Source organism: Desmodus rotundus, chromosome 3 (genome assembly GCF_022682495.2).
Source record: "Desmodus rotundus isolate HL8 chromosome 3, HLdesRot8A.1, whole genome shotgun sequence".
Classification (NCBI taxonomy): Eukaryota; Metazoa; Chordata; class Mammalia; order Chiroptera; family Phyllostomidae; genus Desmodus; species Desmodus rotundus.
In genome coordinates this window covers 32169227-32189994 of record NC_071389.1, presented here as the reverse complement: position 1 = coordinate 32189994, position 20768 = coordinate 32169227, and the positions used below count along the sequence as shown (strand labels likewise).

General features: G+C 37.4%; 1 protein-coding gene across 6 annotated transcripts in view; it reads left to right on the top strand.

Moving 5' to 3' along the window:
• The first annotated feature begins 3951 nt into the window (after positions 1-3951).
• The window catches only part of SPATA6 (spermatogenesis associated 6), a 97712-nt gene continuing 80895 nt past the window's right edge, over positions 3952-20768 (top strand). For all 6 annotated transcript variants that reach the window (XM_053919913.1, XM_045204175.2, XM_024571069.3 and 3 more), the window contains exon 1: positions 3952-4209. In XM_053919913.1, the coding sequence (XP_053775888.1) occupies positions 3963-4209 (247 nt within the window). In that variant the 5' untranslated portion in view covers positions 3952-3962. The remainder of the gene's footprint in view (positions 4210-20768) is intronic.

The following is a 20768-nucleotide window of genomic DNA, read 5'->3' as shown; positions in this document are numbered from 1 at the left end:
CCACAAGTTCGAGGCTGAGGGATGAGCTTTATAAGCACAGGGTAAGATCACCTGAAACTTTCCAGTTAACGAGTGCCACAGGGTTCGGAGCAGAACGGAGTTTCTTGAGATCAAGATCTGCTGGGGAACATTAGAGTTGTGAACGTTCCACTGTGAAGAGATCTTTTTTTTTTTTAACACTTTGTTAATATTCCTGGATTCCAACTGATAGGCCAGAAAGGCTGCATGTTACCAGAAAGGACTATGTCCTATAGTAAGGCCTGCACTAGAGTTGCCTTAACAACATCTATAACCAAGCCCAACAAACCTATAGAGGGGACAGAGTTTGGGAGTTGAGTCCTATCAAGTTAGAGGGGCTTTAAAAACATCTAGGGTTTTACCCATATCTTTACTAATAAATGTATCATTGTCTGCATATGTTTAAGGTAATCATCCAGTAATTAAACTTCCTGCTAAAACATTATTCAGAGAAATATAACAGAATCCAGGGTCTTAAAATGTGTTCTTCAGAATATCCAGTATTCAATTGAAAAATGACTAGACACACAAAGCTATAGGGAATGTGATCCATAGTGGTGAAAACATGAGGTTAGTGGAAACATAACTTGATAGGGCACAGATGTTGAATAGAGGATACAAAGATTTTAAAGTAGCTATTGTAAAATGTTCAAAAATTAAAGGGAAATATATCAAAGAGTAAAGGAAAATTGGTCCTAATGAGTAAGCAAATAGGGAATCTCAGAAGACATGTGGAACTAAAAAACCAAAACAAAAGACCAAATAGAAATTTTGGAACTGATTAACATATTAACTCAAATGAAAAAATTCACTGGATGAGCTTAAAAGCCGATCAGGGATGGTGGAAAAAGAGTCCATTGCCTTGAAGACAGATCAATAGAAAATGTGCAAACAGAAGAGTCTGAGAAAAAAAGATCGAAGACAAAGCAAGAGAACATTGGAGACCTGTGGACAGGAGTAAGCAAACGGTCTCATACATACTCTCATTTCATGAGGATGGTGTAATCCAGATTCCAAAACTGGGAAAGGACAGCAAAGAACAAAAAGTTATAGATCCAATTATCTTATGAATATAGATGCAAAAACCTAAATAAAACATTGGGTAACATAATACAAAAGCATATTCGAAAATAACGGTATGGGTCTGCAAAGATGTCACAGCAGCAGACAAATCTACCAGTATCATTCACTTCATAAATAGGCTAAAGTTTATAAAGTTAAAGCATTTGACACCGTTTAACACCTATTTCTTTTGTACAAATTTATATGGAACCAAACATACACAAAAGAAGGAATGATAGTGTAATGAACTCCAGCCTACCCGTCATCCACCTTGAAGAACCACACGGCCGATTTGTTTCATCCACACCCTCACCCACTTTCCGTCACTTCCGCCTCTCACCTCCACTGGAGTTTCTGAAGCAAATCCAAAATATCAGTTCCACATTGTGTATGACCCGTTAAAATATAAGGGCTCTATTTTTAAAGAACAAGACCCCAGTATCATTATTATTTCTAAAAACATTTTAAAGAAAGTTCTTTAAGATCATCATATGTCTAGTCAGCATTCAAATTTCCCCTATGGTCTCAAATACTTTATATTAGGTTATGTCTGCTCAGACTTTTTAAAAATATGTAGGGTCTCCCTTCTTGTTTTTTCTTGGCATTTATTTGTTGAAAGAATCACATTGTCTTTCTTTCTTGCATCACCATAGTTTTGTTTAGCAGGTTAGTTTAGTTTGAATATTATATTCCAGCATATTGGTGATAGATTTGGATCCTTGGCCAGACTTAACTTTGATTTTTGGCATGAAAGGCGGTCTTGTGTACTCCTAACTGCATGACCTCAGACGGGACACAATGTCTTTTTGTCTCTCTTTTCGTGTTGGTAAGACTGATCAGTGTGTTTGAGTGTTATCAGGCTGACCTACTTATTATAAAAATTCCTCATCAGCTTTTCACCAATGGTTTTAGCAGCCACATATATTCTAATTATTCATTCCTGTTCATGTATACCTGAAAGTTTTCTGCAAAGAAAACTTGTCAACTCTTTGGTTACCCTGAGGTGTAGTTCAAACAAGAACTTCAGGGTGAATGCTGGATTCTTTCTTTTCACTTACAAGTTTTCAGAGTAAGTTGGTTCTTAAATCATCCACAACTGACTAATGCTTTTTTCCCTTGAGTTAATAACTTGTGGATTTTTAACATATTTGATTTGTTTCAGTACAACATATTATTATTCTTTTTGGTGCCTGTGGTAGGTGGAATAATGACCCCCAAAGATATCCATATCCTAATCCCTGATTCTCTGATTATGTTGTCTTACATGGCACATGGCAAAGAGAGAATGAAGGTTGCAGATGGAATTTCTGTTGCTAATCAGCTGACCTTCAGAAAAGGAGATTGCCTTGTAGACTCAATGTAATCACAAGCATCCTTAATAATGGAAGAGGGAGGTGGGAGAATAGGGCAGAGTGATGCAATGTGAGAAAAACTTGACAAGACACTGTTGGCTTTGAAAATGGAGAAAGGGGACCATGAGCCAAAGAATGCTAGTGGCCTCTGGAAAAGGCAAGGAAACGGATCCTCCCCTGGAGTCTCCAGAAGGGAACCCAGGTGACCCCTTGATTTTAGCTCAACTAGACCTGAGTTGAACTTCTGACCTACAGAACTGTAAGATAATAAGTTTGTGTTGTTTTAAGCCTCCAAGTTTGTGGTAATTTTTTATCATCTCTAGGAGAAAAATATCAAATAAAAACAGTGGGACAAACAGAGAAACTATTCCAATCATTAAGAATTTAACAGATTTTAGTTTTTATTTGCCAGCTAAAACTATAAAACTAATTTTTTCCTAGAGTTGCAATAACAAACCAGTAAAGATACTAAAAAATAAGAAACTATTAAGGAAAAAACCTATAATTAAATATGTAGGAATTAAACACAACCTTTATGCAGGAAATGTAAAATCTCTAGTAGAGCATAAAAGATGCGCTAATAAATGGATGAACATTTTATGTTCTTCGATAGGATGATGTAATATTTCTAAGATGTCAGTTCTCCAAATTAGTCTATAAATTTAATGCATCATAATAAAAATTCCATTTGGACTGTCTGAGGAAACTGATGAAGTTACTCTAAAAATAAAATGAAGCAATAAAGGATCACAAAAAGCTACATCGATCTCATTTTAAAAAGAGACTTGCCAAACAGGATATTAAGAAGTTATAGTAACAGAGCAGTGATAATGTTGCAAGATGACAAACAGAACACTGGAAGAGAATAGAGAGCTTGGAGATAGAACTTTAGGTAGTTACTACTATAAGACACTGGTGGTGCCACAAATCAATAAGGGGAAGTATAGAAAGTTTAAGAGATATTGTTGGGAAATTTAACTCACTCTCTAGAAGAAAAACAAACAAAACAGAATCCCAGATTCCTATCTAACATCATGTACACAGATTGGGTTTTGAAGGATTAAACACCAAAATGTGAAAGGTAAAACTATGATTATGCCTTTGATTTGGGCAAGTCTCCTCTAATCCTCAGTTTCCTCTTGCTGTCGTGTAAACTGTGTAAGTGAAATTCCAAAGAGAACTAACAAAAATTACTCTTTAACAGTTGGGGAAATTGAGGCCGCAGAGGGACGCCACTAGCCTAATGTATCATTTCCACGTTGGAAATCAGGGTTCCTAAGTCCCGCTCTCTACCTGTGCACTGTTCCATCACACAAACAGTTATTCTCCCCTTTGTCTGCCTTTGGGCCCAGAGTTTGATGTCACAGAACTGTCCCGACTTCACCCCACCCCTTAGGAGGCCCCGCCTCCTCACGCGGCTCCGCCCCGCCTAGCGTTCGCCAAGCCCCGCCCTCAGCCCATCACCCTAGTGCGGCTGGCTCCAGCGAGTCCCCGCCCCGCCTCTCTTCCGGCCCCGCCCTCCTGGATGCCATGGCAACGAGTCCGCGCCCCACGCATTGCTGCTTCTCCGGCCGGACCCAGGCTGGACCGCGGGCCCCGGCCTGGGGGCCACAGCTGCCACCGCAGCCGCCACCTCGTCTCCTCCCTGTCCCTGCTCCGCAGCGCGTCTCCCCGCCTCACTTGGGCCTGCGGCAGGGGTCCCTCCCCGCCGCCACGCCCTGCGCGGATGCCGAAGGTGAAGGCACTGCAGTGCGCCCTGGCGCTGGAGATCCGCTCTGTGAGTACAGGTCACGCCCCCAGCCTCCTGGTGTCAGTGAGTTCTCGGAATTTACTCCGGACGCTTCTGTTCAACTCGGAGAACCTTCCAAACAGCCTTCACCCTCCGAATCATCCTTAGGTAGCCTGGACCCATTGTCACCTCGGTCTTCCCCACCTCAAACGCTTGAGGTCCCTCCCACTCCAGCCACGCAGAGGCCTGAGCCCAACCTCAGCTCGCCTGGCTTCATCCCAATTTCCACTTGCGGTTCCTTCTAACCATTTCCAAACCGCTTCAGAGATCCTCTCCCCGCCCCCAACTTTCCAGGGAGTTATTTTGGGGGGTGGGCTTCTCTTTAAGTTTCTCTTTTCTGCTCCTTTTAGGGTGTTATTGGCCCCGCTTTGCTCCATTCTGAGGAGCGCGGCGGGTGTGTGTGGGGGGGGAGGGGAGGATAGGGAGCATTTCTTCCCAAATCACTACAGGCAGACTTTGTAAACTTTCTAACCTTCTGATTGGTGACCTTTCACTCTCAGTCTAAAAAGTCGAACTCCCACACCCAGCAACTGAAGTGTGTCCTCATTTCACAAAGCACCTTGCCATTACCCTCTCCCCTCCTGGCGCCAACCCCTCAGAAATAATTTCAGGCCCCTCTAATCCCTAAATGCCCCCGATGATGAGAGGTGCCCCTAATCCTTCCCGTTACCCTAAGAAAGACATCAACTTTTAGAGAGAAACTGCTTATTCTCTGAACTCCTGGAGGACCTGCAACCCCATCCAGGCTCTCCAGACTTGCTGAACAGGCTCCTTTCCCCGAACCTGCTGTGCAAATCCAGCTCAGGCAGAGGACTTGGACTTCTCCAGGCTACAAGAAAACTGCCTTCCCCTTAATTCTTTATAGAACCCCCTCATTCTCCTCTTCAGATGAGCCTACAGCTTCTCTTTTAGAGGAAATCTCCAAAGAGCTGTTAGATCTGCAAGCAGTTTGGAACCAAAATTTTTCTCCAGTCCCTTTTCTCTCCCCCCACCTCTCTAAGTCTTCTTATCTTTCACCTCAGTCTTTGCTCTCCCATCAAAACTGGGGGTTGAGGGTGCTGAGGGAACTCAGATGTGCAACATCACTTCGCTGAGTGCCGCACCAAGCAGGCCTCTCACTTCCTGCACACCATGCGGCAAGGCTGCTCTTTCTACTCAACCCCACCCTGACAGCGTCCCCCCCTTTCCTGGCTGTCTCTCCTCGCGTTAGAATGAGGCTGCTGCAGCACAGTCCAGGAAACCTCCAGGGAAGTCACAAGACTATTTTAGGTCTTTTGTTAAGTCTTAAAGAAGGAAGGCTGGCTAGGGCAGAGTGGGAAGCAGGTGTGGAGGAGATCCAAGTTTGTCTTTGAGCCAGCAGAGATTTTTCTCTCTGCTCTGTTGGAAACTATATCCCTAGCTTCAGATGTTTTCCTTCCACAGCTGCCAAAGATTGGCACATTATTTGGAAAGTAAGATTAGCTCAGCAAAAGAATACATGAAGCTTCATAAACCGCTCCTTCTTGGCAGTTAATAAAAATCAACAGGCTTGGTTACTGGCTGCTGCTTTGTCCCAGCTAACCAGTAGGGTTTTGCAGCCTGCTGAGTGCAGCCGCCTCACAGGCCGCTGCTGCTTCCCTTCCTTCGTCCAAACAGACTTTCTAGGAGGAAGTGCTTTGCTCTGCTGTACCTGGAGACTGCCTAAAGGAGTCTGAGAAACACATTTCCTTTCAGTCTTCTTTCTTCTCAGTATTAGCTACAGAAAAGGAATGGCTGTAAAATGGAGTTTTGCTGTTCATGGAGGCTTTAGAAATTATGCAGGTGGAAACATTCCTGTTTACATTTTTTTCCCACCAAATGTTTGAGTCATAGGATTGTACATTTTTAAGAAATCTTAGCTATCATTGCATTTATTCGTTTTTCCAGGTGAGAAAACCATTGAGGCGTGGTATGCCTGTTTTTCTAGGGTTGCACAACTATTAAGGGGCACGTCGGCAACAAGACCTTAAGTTTTCTGACCAGCACAAGCCCTGTTAAAGGGCTCTGATGGTCTGAAGTAGCAAAAAAGACCATTAATAACTATACAAGTTTAACAAGGTTGGTTAATTTACCTTTGATTGAATAGAGGAATTAGGTGACCATAGATATTACCATCTTCTTTTCAATTTAGATTTTTCTTCTCAATTTAATTTTTTGAATTTATATGGCATAAAGTTAAAGCTATATAATGATAGATTCAGAGAAATCTCAATTCCGGCCCTGTTCAAACCTATTTCCCACATATATTCATCTCCTATTGGTAACTTTTTATTCATTTTTTACTTTCTTTTCTACTATTTTCCTTTGTAATATAACCAAAGAGGTACATATACACGTACAATAAACTCCTCCATATTCTTTTTACTTTCGCTTCTTGAACAATTGATAGTATATGAGCTGTTCTGGAATGCTTTTTTTCATTTAATAAACCTAGAGGATCATTCTCTATCTGTAAAAGATGGCTCTTTCTTTCCCTCAACTTTTTATTGACATTTTCAAACATACTGAGTAGTCGGAAGGATACTACAGTTAACTTGATTTACCTGTATGTATGTATATGCCTATATATAAAATACATATTTTTTGTTGAAAAATTTCAATTAAATGATTGATATGATATTCCACACCTAAATACTTAAGTATACACCTTCTAAAAATAAAGGCCATATTTCTACATAACCACAAAACTATTATCACACAAGTCAGAACTTAGCGATAATTTCTTAATATCTAGTCCATATTCAAGTTTCCCAGTTGTCTCAAAAATGAATTGTGTAGTTAACTTGTTCAAACCTAGATCCAATCAAAGTTTATATGTTGCATTTCCTTTTCAGGTCTTTTTAGTCCATTTTAATATTGAGCAGTTATGATTTTTCATTCCCATGACATTTCCTTTTTCCCCCTCAATGAATTTAGATAAATTCATACACATATGTAACCATTACTCGGGTCAAGATTCAGAACACACCCATTACCCCCGGAAGTTCCCTCGTGCCCCTTTAAACCCCATGCACAGGGAGCTACTATTCTGATTTGTTACTATAGTTTGCTAGGACTTGAACTTCATATTAAATGGAGCCACGTAGTATGTCATATTTTGTGTTGGCTTCTTTTGGCCAGCGTATATTTGAGATTCATCCTTGTTTGTTGCTGTGTTAATCAGTGGTTCCTTTAGATTGTGGAGTAGAATTCTATTATATACACATACCATGTTTATCCATTCTCTTTATTGAGATTACATGGATTGTTACCAGGTTGTGGTTGCCATGGATAAAGCTACTATAAACATCCATTCACGCAAAAATCTTTTTGTATACATTACCTTTTGAAGAGACGGGGTTCACATAGAGAATATCTCCTGTTGTGTTATTGTTTGAATTTTTTGTAGTGACATTTAATTTGTTCTCCAATACCTATAAACTAGAAGTTAGATGTTTTATCTCTGCTTACCTCTTGAAAGTATGCACTCTATTTTTCTCTCCCCTCTTCCCCCTCCATGTTTATTTTGCTGCAGTCTTGTGTTAGTGGTAACCTCAACATGTTGTGTTGTTGCTCAGCAGAGGCATATGACTTGAGAGAAAATATATCGCTAGGAAGAAAGTGTGACTTTTCTCAATGAGTCTTTGGAGAATGAGATGATCAGCCAAGGAGCTGATTTTTAAAGAGCAGCAAAAGAATTTTATTTTCTGTCCCCTACACATTTAATATTTAAAACATCTGTGATATGAAAAAGTATTTTAATGCTTCTCTCTTTTTATTATTCACTAGTTCAGTTTTCATGATATTATTTGAGAACATCGAAGAAATTGGAAATATAAAAGTAAAGCCCAATGCCTGAGCAATGAAACCGGCCAGTTTGCTTTACCTGAATAGTGTCAGTTTGGGGTTAGTTTATGTGTATAATTTTTTTCTCTTTACTCACTTCAGCTCATTATTTCCTCAAATTATTGGTAGCATAGGGACAAACAGGTCTGGGTCTTTTTCAATCAGCACTCATCTGAATGTGATTCTTATCCACGTTTCTATGGGATGGTGTCTGTTACGCTACAGTTTGTGGTAAATTTCCCTGGAATATATAGACTTCACAAAATACTTCATAAAATACTTCAAATTTACAGAAAACCCCTGAATACTGTGATTTCCCCCACCCCAATTTAACAGAGAGTACATTTCACATGTTTGCTGCAGATTTTTGTTTTAAAGACATAAAATTTTTTTTAAGGCATAATTTTTTGTTTTGAAGACATAAAGTTAAAAAATCTAGTTAAGGCCCCTTTGCACCTTTTCCTGACCTTTCTTCCTAGATTTAAGGTAACCAGTATCCTGAAGTAGGAGCATATTCTTTTCATGCAGGTTTCTGTACTTTACTACATGTTTGTGCTGAAGTGCCACCTATACTATTGTTTTGTTTAAAACTTTACACAGATGGAATCATACTGTATGTGTCCTTCTATAAACCTGTTTTTGCACTTCTCTGTTTTGAAATTTGTCAGTTTTGTTTTGCGGATCTAGCTCATTTCCTTAATTGCTCTGTAATGTTCTATGTTCAGATGATTGATTTCATTTTTATGTCCCTGTTCATGAACTTTTAAATGCCAGAGCTTTCCTATATTTTAATATCACAGTATTGCAATGAGTGTAGTTTGTGCATATCGCCTCTTGTCCATATGTCGGTTTTTCTCCGGGGCGGGTCGTACACCCTAGGGAGCAATTTAGAAATTGGGTGTCTATGTCTGTTTGCCATAGTGGCTGGGGTCCTATTGCTGTTAATTGCTACTCTGCATGACTTGAAGGTTCCATTGGATATGTAGAAGAAAACCTGTTTATAATTACTAGAGATTAAGAACTTAATTCTGTTTTATGTATAAACACAAACTTTTTTTTTAAAGTTTTTAAAATATAGTGAATTTTTTAGGAATACAATTTCCATGTAAATAGAGGAGAGAGTGTATTTTGTTTTGTTTGGAACTCTGCAAAGAGTTCTTTTTATGAAAAATTATGTCACCAATGGCAGCACTGCTTGTGTTTGAGTTGACAATCTGTGACACCTATTAGTATCCTTTTGAAACTGTCCGTTTCATGTAGATTCTGTGTATTGCTATGTCCACTGATGGTAACTGGTGCCAGTTCAATGACAACAGGAATTCCTGATTTGGGGTGTGGTGAGGGGGGAAACTTCAGTGCAAACAGTTCATTTGTGACACAGCAGGGCTGTGAGAACAGCACTGCCCTGAGACAGCTCAGTATTGTTTAAGCTCAATTATGAAACAGCATGGCTGTGGAACTGCATGGCTGTGAGGCTGCCCTGGGGTGACAGCTTAACCTGCTTGGTTCTCTCTTCTGTGCTCTGGAGACATGGGAGAAATGAAGTCTTCTGTCTTCAAAGGAAAGGGAAAATGTACTCTCTAAGCCAGAGGGACCCTGCCCCTGGTCCGTGAGTGTCAGTCCTTATGCAAATGAGGAGTCCAAATCCTCACAGTTTGATTGGTCTAAAAAGCACAGTTCTGGTTGACCAGAATGGAGCTGCTCTGATAGGTGGGTAAAGATGCTAACGAAGATATAGCTGTACAGCTCTGATTGGATGGGGAAAGTCTCAGTCCTGTTGATTGAAATACAATTCCAGGTACTGCTTTAAAGGCCACATCGGACTGCAGGAACTGCAGGCCCCTCCCTAAAGTAGTGCTACTTGTGTGAGAGGCCCCTGTTTAGAAATTGCTCCTGGGCTCTGTTGTTTTTTTTTGTTTTGTTTTGTTTTGTTTTTTAAAGCCAAGTTAGCCCCCAAGGAGCCCTTATTGGTAGGTATTTTTTATTTCCTCAGGGCCCACAGGTACAAGTATTATATCTTCTAGCTTAGTCTTACCTGAGCATTTACATGTAGAAATATATTTTTTGTTATACATTATTTTTGTATTTTTTCAGTTTTGGCTTATTTTTTAATTACATGTATAGGTAAATAGTAAAATATTTGTTGTAATAGAAGTGGTTTTGGATCTTACAGAGACCCAGTGCTCTGGGGAATAGCTTTAAAAGTGGAACTACTGAGTCTTTGGGAATTGTATTAATTTCCTAGGGCTGCTATAACAAATTACCAGAACTTGGTGTCTTAAAACAACTGAAATTTATTCTCTTTCATTTCTGGAAGCCAAAAGCCCACAACAGTAGTATTGGCAGGGCAACACTGCCTCGGAAGGCTCTACGGGAGATGACTGCCTGGGTCTTCTAGCTATTGGTAGCTCCAGGTATTCCTTGGATTGCGGCTGCATAACTCCAATCTCCAATTCTAGAGGTTTCCTTTTTTGTTAATAGCCACTTCATTTCTTTGCCCTTTGGGTATGTAAGATTGTTTTTTGTTTTCTTTTTCTTTTTTGAAAAGATTTTATTATTTATTTTTAGAGACAGGGAAAGGGAGGGAGAAAGAGAGGGAGAGAAACATCAATGTGTGGTTGCTTCTCATGTGCCCCCAACTGGGGACCTGGCCTGCAATCCAGGCATGTGCCCTGATTGGGAATCGAACCAATGACCCTTTGGTTCTCAGGCTGGCGCTCAGTCTACTCAGCCACACCACCCAGGGCAGTTTTGTTGATTTATTGATGATAGCTATTCTGACAGGTGTGAGATGGTATCTCATTGTGGTTTTAATTTGCATTTCTCTGATGATTACTGATGTTGAGCATCTTTTCACATGTGTATTGGCCATCTGTATGCCCTCTTTGGTGAAAAGTGTCTATTCAGTTCCTTTGTCCATGTTTTAATTGGGTTGTTTGTGTTTCTGGCATTGAGTTTTTTAAGTTCTTTATAAGTTTTGGATATTAATCACTTATCAGATGTATTGGTGGATATGCTCTCCCATTCTGTGAGTTTTCTTTCTATGTTGTTGATAATTTGGTTTGCTGTGCAAAAAACTTTCTAGTGTGATGTTGTCCCATTTGCTTATTTTTTCTTTTGTTTCCCTTGCCTGGGGAGATGTATCTGATAAAATATTGCTAAAAGCAACGTCCGAGATTTTGCTGCCTATGTTTTCTTCTATGATTTTTATGGTTTAGGGTGTAACACTTAAGTCTTTGATCCATTTTGAATTTATTCTTGTGTGTGTTGTAAGAAGGTGGTCTAGTTTCATTTTTCTGCATGTATCTGTCCAGTTTTTCCAATACCATTTATTGAATAAACTGTCTTTAGCCCATTGTATGTGCTTGCTTCCTCTGTCAAACATTAATTGACTATAAAGGTGTGGGTTTATTTCTGGGCTCTCTATTCTGTTTCATTGATCTGTGTGTCCGATTTTTTGCCAGTATCATACTGTTTTGATTACTGTGGCCTTGTAGTATAGTTTCATATTAGGTGGCATTATTCCTCCAACTTCGTTCTTGTCTCTCAGGATCGCTGTTGCTATGCAGGGCTTTTGTGGTTCCATATAAAATTTTGAAATATTTGTTCTAGTTCTGTGAAATATGTCATTGGAATGTTGATAGGAATTGCATTGAATCTATAGATTGCTTTAGATAGTATGGACATTTTAATGATGTTAATTCTTCCTTTCCATGAACATGGTATATGCTTCCACTTTTTGTATTTTCTTCAATTTCTTTCCTCAGTGTCTTATAATTTTCTGAGTACCGGTCTTTTACATCCTTGGTTAGGTTTATTGCCAGGTATTTTATTCTTTTTGAAGCATTTGTGAATGGGATTGTCTTCTTAATTTCCCTTTCTGTTAGTTCATTATTGGCATATAAAAATGCAACTGATTTCTGGATATTAATTTTGTATCCTGCTACTTTGTTGAATTTATTTATCAATTATAGTAGTTTCTTGGTAGAATCTTTGGGGTTTTCTATGTACAGTATCTTGTCATCTACAAATAATGACAATTTTACCTTTTCCTTTTCAGTTTGGATGCCTTTTATTTCTTCTTGTCTGATTGCTGTGGCTAGACTTCCAGTACTATTTTGGATAAGAGAGGTGAAAGCAGATATCCCTGTCTTGTTCCCAATTGTAAGGGGAATGCTTGTAGTTTTTGCCCATTGAGTATGATGCTGGCAGTGGGTTTGTCATACATGACCTTTATTATGTTTAGGTATGTTTCCTCTAATCTCACTTTGCTGAGGGTTTTTATCATAAATGGGTTCTGGATTTTATCAAATGCTTTTTCTGCATCTATTGATATGAGCATGTGGTTTTATCCTTCATATTGTTTATGTGGTAAATAACACTTATTGATTTATGAATGTTGTACCAACCTTGCATTCCCAAAGTAAATCGCCCTTGATCATGATGTATGATCTTTTTGGTGCATTGCTGTATTCAGTTTGCTAACATTTTCTGAGGACTTTAGTGTCTGTGTTCATCAAGAATATTATCCTGTGATTTTCTTTCACTGTAGTGTCTTTACCTGGTTTTGGAATGAGGATAATGCTGGCCTTGTAAAATGAGTTTGGGAGCCTTCCCTCCTCCTGAATTTTATGAAATAGTCTGAGGAGAGGTGTTAGTTCTTCTTGAAATATTTGGTAAAACTAACCTGTGAAACCATCTGGTCCGGGACTTTAGTTTTGTTTTCTTGGGAGTTTTTTGATTACTGCTTCAACTTTACTAGGTGTAATCTGTCTATTCAGATTCTCTGATTCGTCCTGATTTAGTTTTGAAAATTGTATGTTTCTAGGAATTTATCCATTTCATCCATGTTGCCCAATTTGTTGGCATATAGTTGTTCATAATGTTTCCTTACAATCCTTTGTATTTGTTTGGTGTCTGTCAGTTGTTATTTCTCCCTGTCATTTCTGATTTATTTGGGTACCTTTTTTTTTCTTGATGAGTCTGGTTAGAGGTTTGTTAATTTTGTTTATCCAAAGAACCAGCTCTTGATTTCATTGATATTTTGTATCATTTTTGAAGACTCTATTTCATTTATTTCTGCTCTGATCTTTATTATTTCCTCCCTTCTACTCACTTTGAGCTTTGTTTGTTGTTCTTTTTCAAGTTCCTTTAAATGTGAAGTTAGATTGTTTCAGCTTTTTCTTGTTTTTTTGAGATAGGCCTGTAATGCTATTTACATTTCCCTCTTAGAATTGATTTCCCTTTAAGGATTCCCTCTAAGAATTTCCCTGTTAGGATTGCTTTCCCAGTGTCCCACAGATTTTGTATTGTTGTGTCCTCATTTTCATTGTTTCAAGGTATCTTTTGATTTCTTCCTTGACTTCACTGTTGACCCATTCATTGTTTAATAACATGTCATTTAGCTTCCATGTCTTTGCATGTTTTTCAGTGTTCTTCTTGTGACTGATTTCTATTTTCATAGCATTGTGGTCAGAGAAGATGCCTGATGTGATTTCAGTCTTCTTAAATGTATTGAGAATTGTTTTGTGTCCCAACATGTGGTCTATTTTAGAAAATGTTCCATGTGCACTTGAAAAGTATGTGTAGTCAGCCGCTTTGGGGTGAAATGCTCTGAAGATGTCAATGAAATCCATTTGATCTAGTGTGTCGTTTAAGACTGCTGTGTCCTTGTTGACTTTCTGTCTGGAAGATCTATCCATTGAAGTCAGTGCGGTGTTAAAATCCCTGACTATGACTGTATTTCTGTCAGTCTCGCCCTTTATGTCCATCAAGATTTGGTTTACATATTTAGGTGTTTCCTGTGTTGGGTGCATAAATGTTTACTAGGGTTATACCCTCTCATTGGATTGTTTCCTTTATCATCATGTTGTGTCCTCCTTTGTCTCTTATTAGCCTTGGTTTTAAAATCTGTTTTGCCAGATATAAGTACTGCTACCCAGCCCTTTTTTTCTTTTCCATTTGCATGAAATATATTTTTCCATCTAGTCTGTGTGTATCTTTTGATCTGAGATGGATCTTGGAGGCAGAATATGTATGGATCTTGTTTTCTTACTCATTCAGCTACCCTGTGTCTTTTGGTTGGAGCATTTAAGCCATTTATATTTAAGGTGATTATTGATAGATACATATTTAGTGCCATTTTATTATTATACTATTTTCCTCTGTTTTTTCTTCTCCTTTTCTTCTTCTTAAAGCAAGCCCTTTAACATTTGCTGCAGTACTAGTTTGGTGTTAACAAACTCTTTTAGCTTTTTCTTGTCTGGGAAGCTCCTTATTTCTCCTTTGATTTTAAGTGATAGCCTTGCTGGGTAAAGTGTCCTTGATTGTAGGTCCTTGCTTTTCATCACCTTGAATATTTCACGCCACTCCCTTCTACGCCTCCTCTGCTCTTCTACCAGCTTCATTGTGGTGAAGTGTTTTCTTTTGTCTGTTCTTGGTTATAGGTGTTCTCTTCAGCTAGTGTTTAGTTAGTTATTCAGGACGATTTCTCTACTATTTAGTTGTAATTCCAGGTTGGTCCTGGGAGAAGGTTAGTGTCGCTTCCACTTAATCCTCTGCCATCCCCCCCAGTATAATGTTAAGTAGCAAGAATAATAGTAGACATACTTGTCTTTTATTTTTATTTTTATTTTAAACTATGCTTCTGTTGTTTCACCTCTAAGTATTAGATTGAATCTTATGAAATTGCTGACAGTGGGCCATATTTTTAGTACCGATGAACAAGCATAGCAATTTCATATAGTTCAACCTAATATGATATTGCTGTAGGATTTTCATTTATTGGGTTAAGAATGTTTCCTGCTACTCCTAATTTCAAAAATATTCTTAGAATTGAATTACTGAGTACTTTTTCTCAATCTAATGAGATTATTATATAATATGGCTCCCATATTTATAAAAAGGACACATTTTGTGATGTTGCACCTTTTCCATCTATGATAAATTCTTTTTGGTTAGGATATTATTTTACTACATTTTGGTGGATTTATTGGCTAATTTTTTATTTAGGATCTTTTATTTGTGTTCATTGATTAGATTTTTGTTTATGAATCAAATACTTAATTTCATTTAGTTTTAAGTTTATTTCGAAATATTTCAGACAAACAAAAAGTTATAGAGTAACATAATGAACACCGATATACCCACCTACCAGCTTAAGTAAAACATTACAGGTAAAGGTGAAGCCTTCTGTATAACTCCCTCTGTGAGAATCTCTCCTTCTTTCTTACCTTTTGCTAATCACTAGGATGAATTTTGTGTTACTATTGTCCTGTATTTTTCAATGTATTTCTCATTTTAATATCTGCCTTTAAGTGCTGCTTAACTATCATCCCCAAAGCATTGATAATATTGTTTTTAAATTATTTGGTTTGAAATATTTTATAATTTTTATGATTATTTCTACTTTAGCTTATGGAGTTTGTTTTAATTTCAAGATGTATAGGATTTATATGTATGTATACACCTCCTCATGTATACACACCTGCACATATACATAATACTGTCTTCAGTGGCATTTTAATTTAATTTCACTGGGATATTGAATGAGGTTAGTATGATATTTTCTTGATATTTTCTTTGTGTCCTAATACTTACCCCATTATTGTGAATGCTCTCTATTTACTTGAAAACAATATATAACTTAATTTGTTGGATGTAGGGCTCTATCTGCTGCTCTTATCAAGTTTATTTTCCTCTGAAATCTTCAATTTCATGTTAATTTTTTATCTGCATAATCTCCTTAAATTTTCATAATAATTTTGTATTTTTACTTTACCATTAATATATTCCAGTACACCGTGATGTTTAGAACTGTGGATTCACTTATGTTTAGCCTGTTTTTTTGCACTGTGTGTATATTTTCCATCTGAGGATTAATGGGTTTCTTCAATTATAGAAAATTCTTAGCTATTATATCTTTGAATATTGTTTTCTGCTATTCTCTCCTTTCTTCTAACAATGCTATTAGACTTGTATGGAAACTTTTATCTATGTTCTCCATGTTTCTTAAGTGCTTTTTGTTGATGGAATATTTTGATATCCTTGTTCTAGAAGAATTCATCAGCATTACATTCTTATTTACTCATTAATTTTCAGTCTCCTCTATTGAGAGTTTTCACTTCATTGACCAAATATTCCATGATTTCTCATGTAGCCCCCCTCTCTATATAGATGCCAAATATTTTTACCTTTTTAAGTTTTATAATTTTAATGGAGGTTTTCTCCCTTATTATGTGAAAGATCCAAAATACTTACTTTTAAATTATTTTCAGATTGTGCAAATTAATTTTTCACTTGGAGGGAATTTATCTCATGATATCCAATATTGTTCGTTTTCTTTGTGCTTGGGATTGCACTGAAATTATAGCCAATTTTGGGAAATTGGTATCTTAACAATATTGAGTCTTTCAATTCATGAACCTGGTATTTTTTTCATTTATTTAGGTATTCAGTTTCCTTCAGTGATGTTTGTAGTTTTCTTTGTTTTGGGTTTTTTGTTGTTGTTGTTTCTCTGTTCCTGTGTTAGTACCTTTTTTGTCTTAACTAATTTGTAAAGTACCATTTTAATTCTATTGTTTCTCTTACAGTATTTTAAAAGTTAACTTTCTTAGTGGTTGTCTTGGGGTTCACAGTTAACAGCTTAATTTATAACAATCTAGTATGGATTAATAACAATTTAATTTCAGAAGTACGCAGAACTTCTGCTTCTATTTAGTTGCATTCCTCCTCTCTTTTTTATTGTCCTACAATTTACTTCTTTATACTTATAAACCCATAAAATAGTTTAATTGTTGCTTTATGAAATTTTATTTTAAATAAGTGGAGCAATGAGAGAAAAGATACATCAATACTTTATACTGCCTTAGTAGCTACCTTGCTGGTGTTCTTTGTTTTTTCATGGGGATATGAATTACTCTCTAGTGCCCCTTCATTTCAACCTGAAAGATTCTCTTTAGTATTTCTTATATGGAAGTTCTCCTAGTGACAAAATATTTGTTTTTGCTTATCTGAAAATATCTTAATTTTTCTTCCTTTTTGAAGGAAAAGTTTTCTAGATACTGAATTCTCATTTGAAAGTTTTTCAGCACTTTGAATAAGGCTTCCCACTTCTGTCTGGCTTCATGTTTTTGTTGAGAAATCAGTGTCAATTTCTGGTATCTGCTGAATCATTTTCTTTTGATGCTTTCAAGATTCTCTCTTCATCTTTGTCTGGCGAATTTGATTATTTGATGAGACGTGTATGACTTGGATTTCTTTGAGCTTGTTTGGATGTGTAGATGGTTTTTCTTTAAAGTTGAGAAGTTTTTGTTCGTTATTTCTTCACATATTCTTTTTGGCCCTCTCTCCTCTCCTTCTGCGGCTTTCAATACATCTGTGTTGCTGTGCTTGATGGTGTCCCATAGGTCTCTGAGACTGTTCATTTTTCTTTTTTTGTTTTGTTTCTCAGGGTAACCTTAATTGACATGTTTTTAGGTTCACTTGTTCTTTTTTTCTGCCAGCTTTTATCTGCTCTTTATCTTCAATAGTGAATTTTTCAATTCAGTTTTGTACTTTTCAGCTCTGGAATTGCTATTTGGTTCCTTTAAATTTAAAAAAAAAATCTGATTGTTGATATTTGTTATTTGATGAGACATTGTTGCCATATTGCCATACTGCCACACTTCCCTTCCATGTTTAGACAAGGTTTCTTTTAATTCTTTGTATGTGTTTATAAAAGATGATTTAAAGTCTTTGTTTAGTAAGCCCAACTTGTGGGCTTTCTAAGGGATAGCTTCTATTGACTGCTTTTTTCTCTGTGTGTATGGGCCATACCCCTGTTTCTTTGCATGTGATAATTTTTGTTGAAAACTCAACTTTTTAAATAATATAATACCAAATTCTATAAATCAAAGTCCCCCTACTTCCTAGGGTTTACTGTTGTTTGCTGTTGTTGCTCTTTGTTTGTCTCATTACTTTCCTGAATTGAAGTTTGTATTCTTTGTTGTGTATGGCCACCTACTAATGATGGTATTTACATTTCTTAAAAGCCTTGTACTGATAAGTATCCCAGCCTTTGCTGCAAGTTAGGATATGCTTTCTATGTCCTGGCAGGCAGTGTACAACGCTTAGTGCTCACTTCCAACTTGCCTAAAACCTCAAGGTCAGGCTGAGGTGAGAGTAAGGCTTTTTAGTGATTTAGAGTCATGTGCACAGCCCTGCGCATGGGCATGACTTTCTAAACTGCCAAGAATATATCATGACCTGTCAAAGTCACCACCCTTCTCCACACACCCACAAAAGATTCGCAAGCTTTGCCTTTTAAGTATTTTGGTCCCTTTATTGTTTGCCCCGTTGAGACCCCTGCCTCAGGCATCTGTGATATTAAATAATTGCTACTGATTGTTTTTGACAAACACCTTGAGGGGAAAGGCTGTTTGTCATGAGTAAGCTCTGATACAGGCCACATAAAGAGAAGCCCCATAAATGGGGGTTTCCATGGTACTGTGAGGCAGGTCAGTTACAGTTCCCTGGGGATAGGGCTTTTGGTTGGCTCTAAATCTGTCCTCCTCCAGTGGCTGAGGGGCTGCTGGTTTCACGGCTACTGTGATTGTAAGTTTTTGTTTTCAAGGCTACGGAAGACCTGGGTAGAAAGGATTGGGAGTAGAGTGTGTTAAAGTACCACAATATTATGATTTTTACCAGAATTGAAATATTTTTCTTGAATAAATACTCCTCACATTGTTGTAAGCCTGTGGCTAATTTCCAGAGCTCTAAAAAGTTGTTCTTGACAGATTTTGGTAGTGTTTCCGTTGCTTTTATAGATGAGCTGCTTTTGGGAGGTATTTGTTTCACCATTCTGAAAGTACTTTCTTTATGTGGGTCTTTAAAGTAGGATTTTTTTGCAGATACAGCATATTTGTGTCCTGCTTTTTTAATACAATCTAACAATTTCTGCCTTTTAATTAAATGCTTAGAATAGTATTAATATTTATAAAATTATCTATAGAGTTGGTTTAATTCAACCACTTTACTGTTTATATTCTATTTGTTCTGCCTTATTTACTTTAACTCCCCTCCCTTTTCCTGCTTTCTTTTTGGAAAGATGATGGCTATCTCTTTAAAGATTGGCAGAATCTGTAGAAATGAAAAAAATCATGCCTTCTTGCATATATTACAAATTGGAAAGAGTATTTTTCAGCGAGGACAATTAGAGCAGCACTATCAGCATAAATATAGTATGTGTCACAGGTGTGTGTAATTTAAAATTTTATACTAGCTATATTAATAAAGTTAAAAGAAATACATAAATTTATTTTAACAATTTTATTTAAATCAATTTGTTATAACATTCTTTCAAAATGTAATTAATATGAAAGTTATGAATGAGATCGTCACATTTTTTGTAATCAGTCCTCAAAATCTTGTGTTTCGCAAGAATAACAACCCGTTTCAATTTGAACTAGCGGCATCTGGAGGCAGAAGTGGCTGGCAGCCACCACTCTGGAGAACATGGACTTGAGCAGCTCTCGGACAGGTTTGGTTTTAATGAGGCAGAGAAGCCGATTGACAGAATCAAGTTTGCTGAGCACCTCGATTTTAGTAATCAGTTGGGGTTATACTAGAACGAAGTGGAAAATAGAATAAGAGGTAGATACGAGTAAACAATAGCTGGCATAGAAAATAATCTTCACTGCTGTGGATAAAGGGACATGAATCTTCGGCATTTATGAAGCGCAGCAGTCTGTGTTACTGGGGCAGATAACGGTCTTCAGAGTAACAGCGATAGCTGCGCCGAGTTCATGCTCTGTCAGGCGCTGTTCTGAGCGCTTCGGATGTATTGTGTTGAGTCGTTTACTGGGTGGTTTTAAGTAAGTAAACCACCTGTTCTTTCTTGGGGCTCTGTTGTTTTCATATATAAAAAATCAAAAGCCATACTAGATAATCTGTGAACTTCTTAATACTGAAAGTTGGTGTCTTTAGATACATGTTAGATACATTGAGAAAAATAAAATTTCTGTCCTCAGGGAATGCATAGTCAAATAAAAGAGGTGAGATGTGTCCATTTAATGAAAATGCATGGTGACAATAATTAGGGCCTAAGAGAGCTACAAAACCCTGTGAGAATCTAAAACATACTCACTTGCACATAGTAAATTCATAGTAAATGTATGAGTTGGGGTGAACTGAATAAAGATAGTAGGTGAATCAAGAGAAGTACTTTTCTTTCTTTGTTAGGGAATGACAGTTGGTGTGAGCCCTGGCAGAGGGTGGGAGTAAATGAGGAGAAGGTGGAACAAACTAGTGAGGAACAGTTGTCCAGGTAATGGAAGAATACAGGGCAAGAGAGCAATGTGTGTGTTCAGAAAACAATGAAGTACACTTCGATCCTGTTGTTAGGGGATGTTGGATGAGAGTTCTACGAGGGTAGGTAACATTCAAATCTTAAAGAGCCTTTAAGATCCTGTTAAGGGCATTTTTTTAATCACTGACAACGAAATGTGGCAGAGAATGGAGAGGCTGTGCAATGTACTTTTTTAGAAACTCCACATTTTATGTGCGTGCTTTCTGTCATCCACGAGGGGGCTTAAGTGAAATTTTATGTTTAAAAAAATATTGGGCTAGAAGCTTACAATTCCCTTGCTTTGAAACTTTGTCATATTGGTTTTGATGAGGGGGTGTATAGGCTGCTGATTAGGGTAATACAGGTCAAGTTTGTGTTC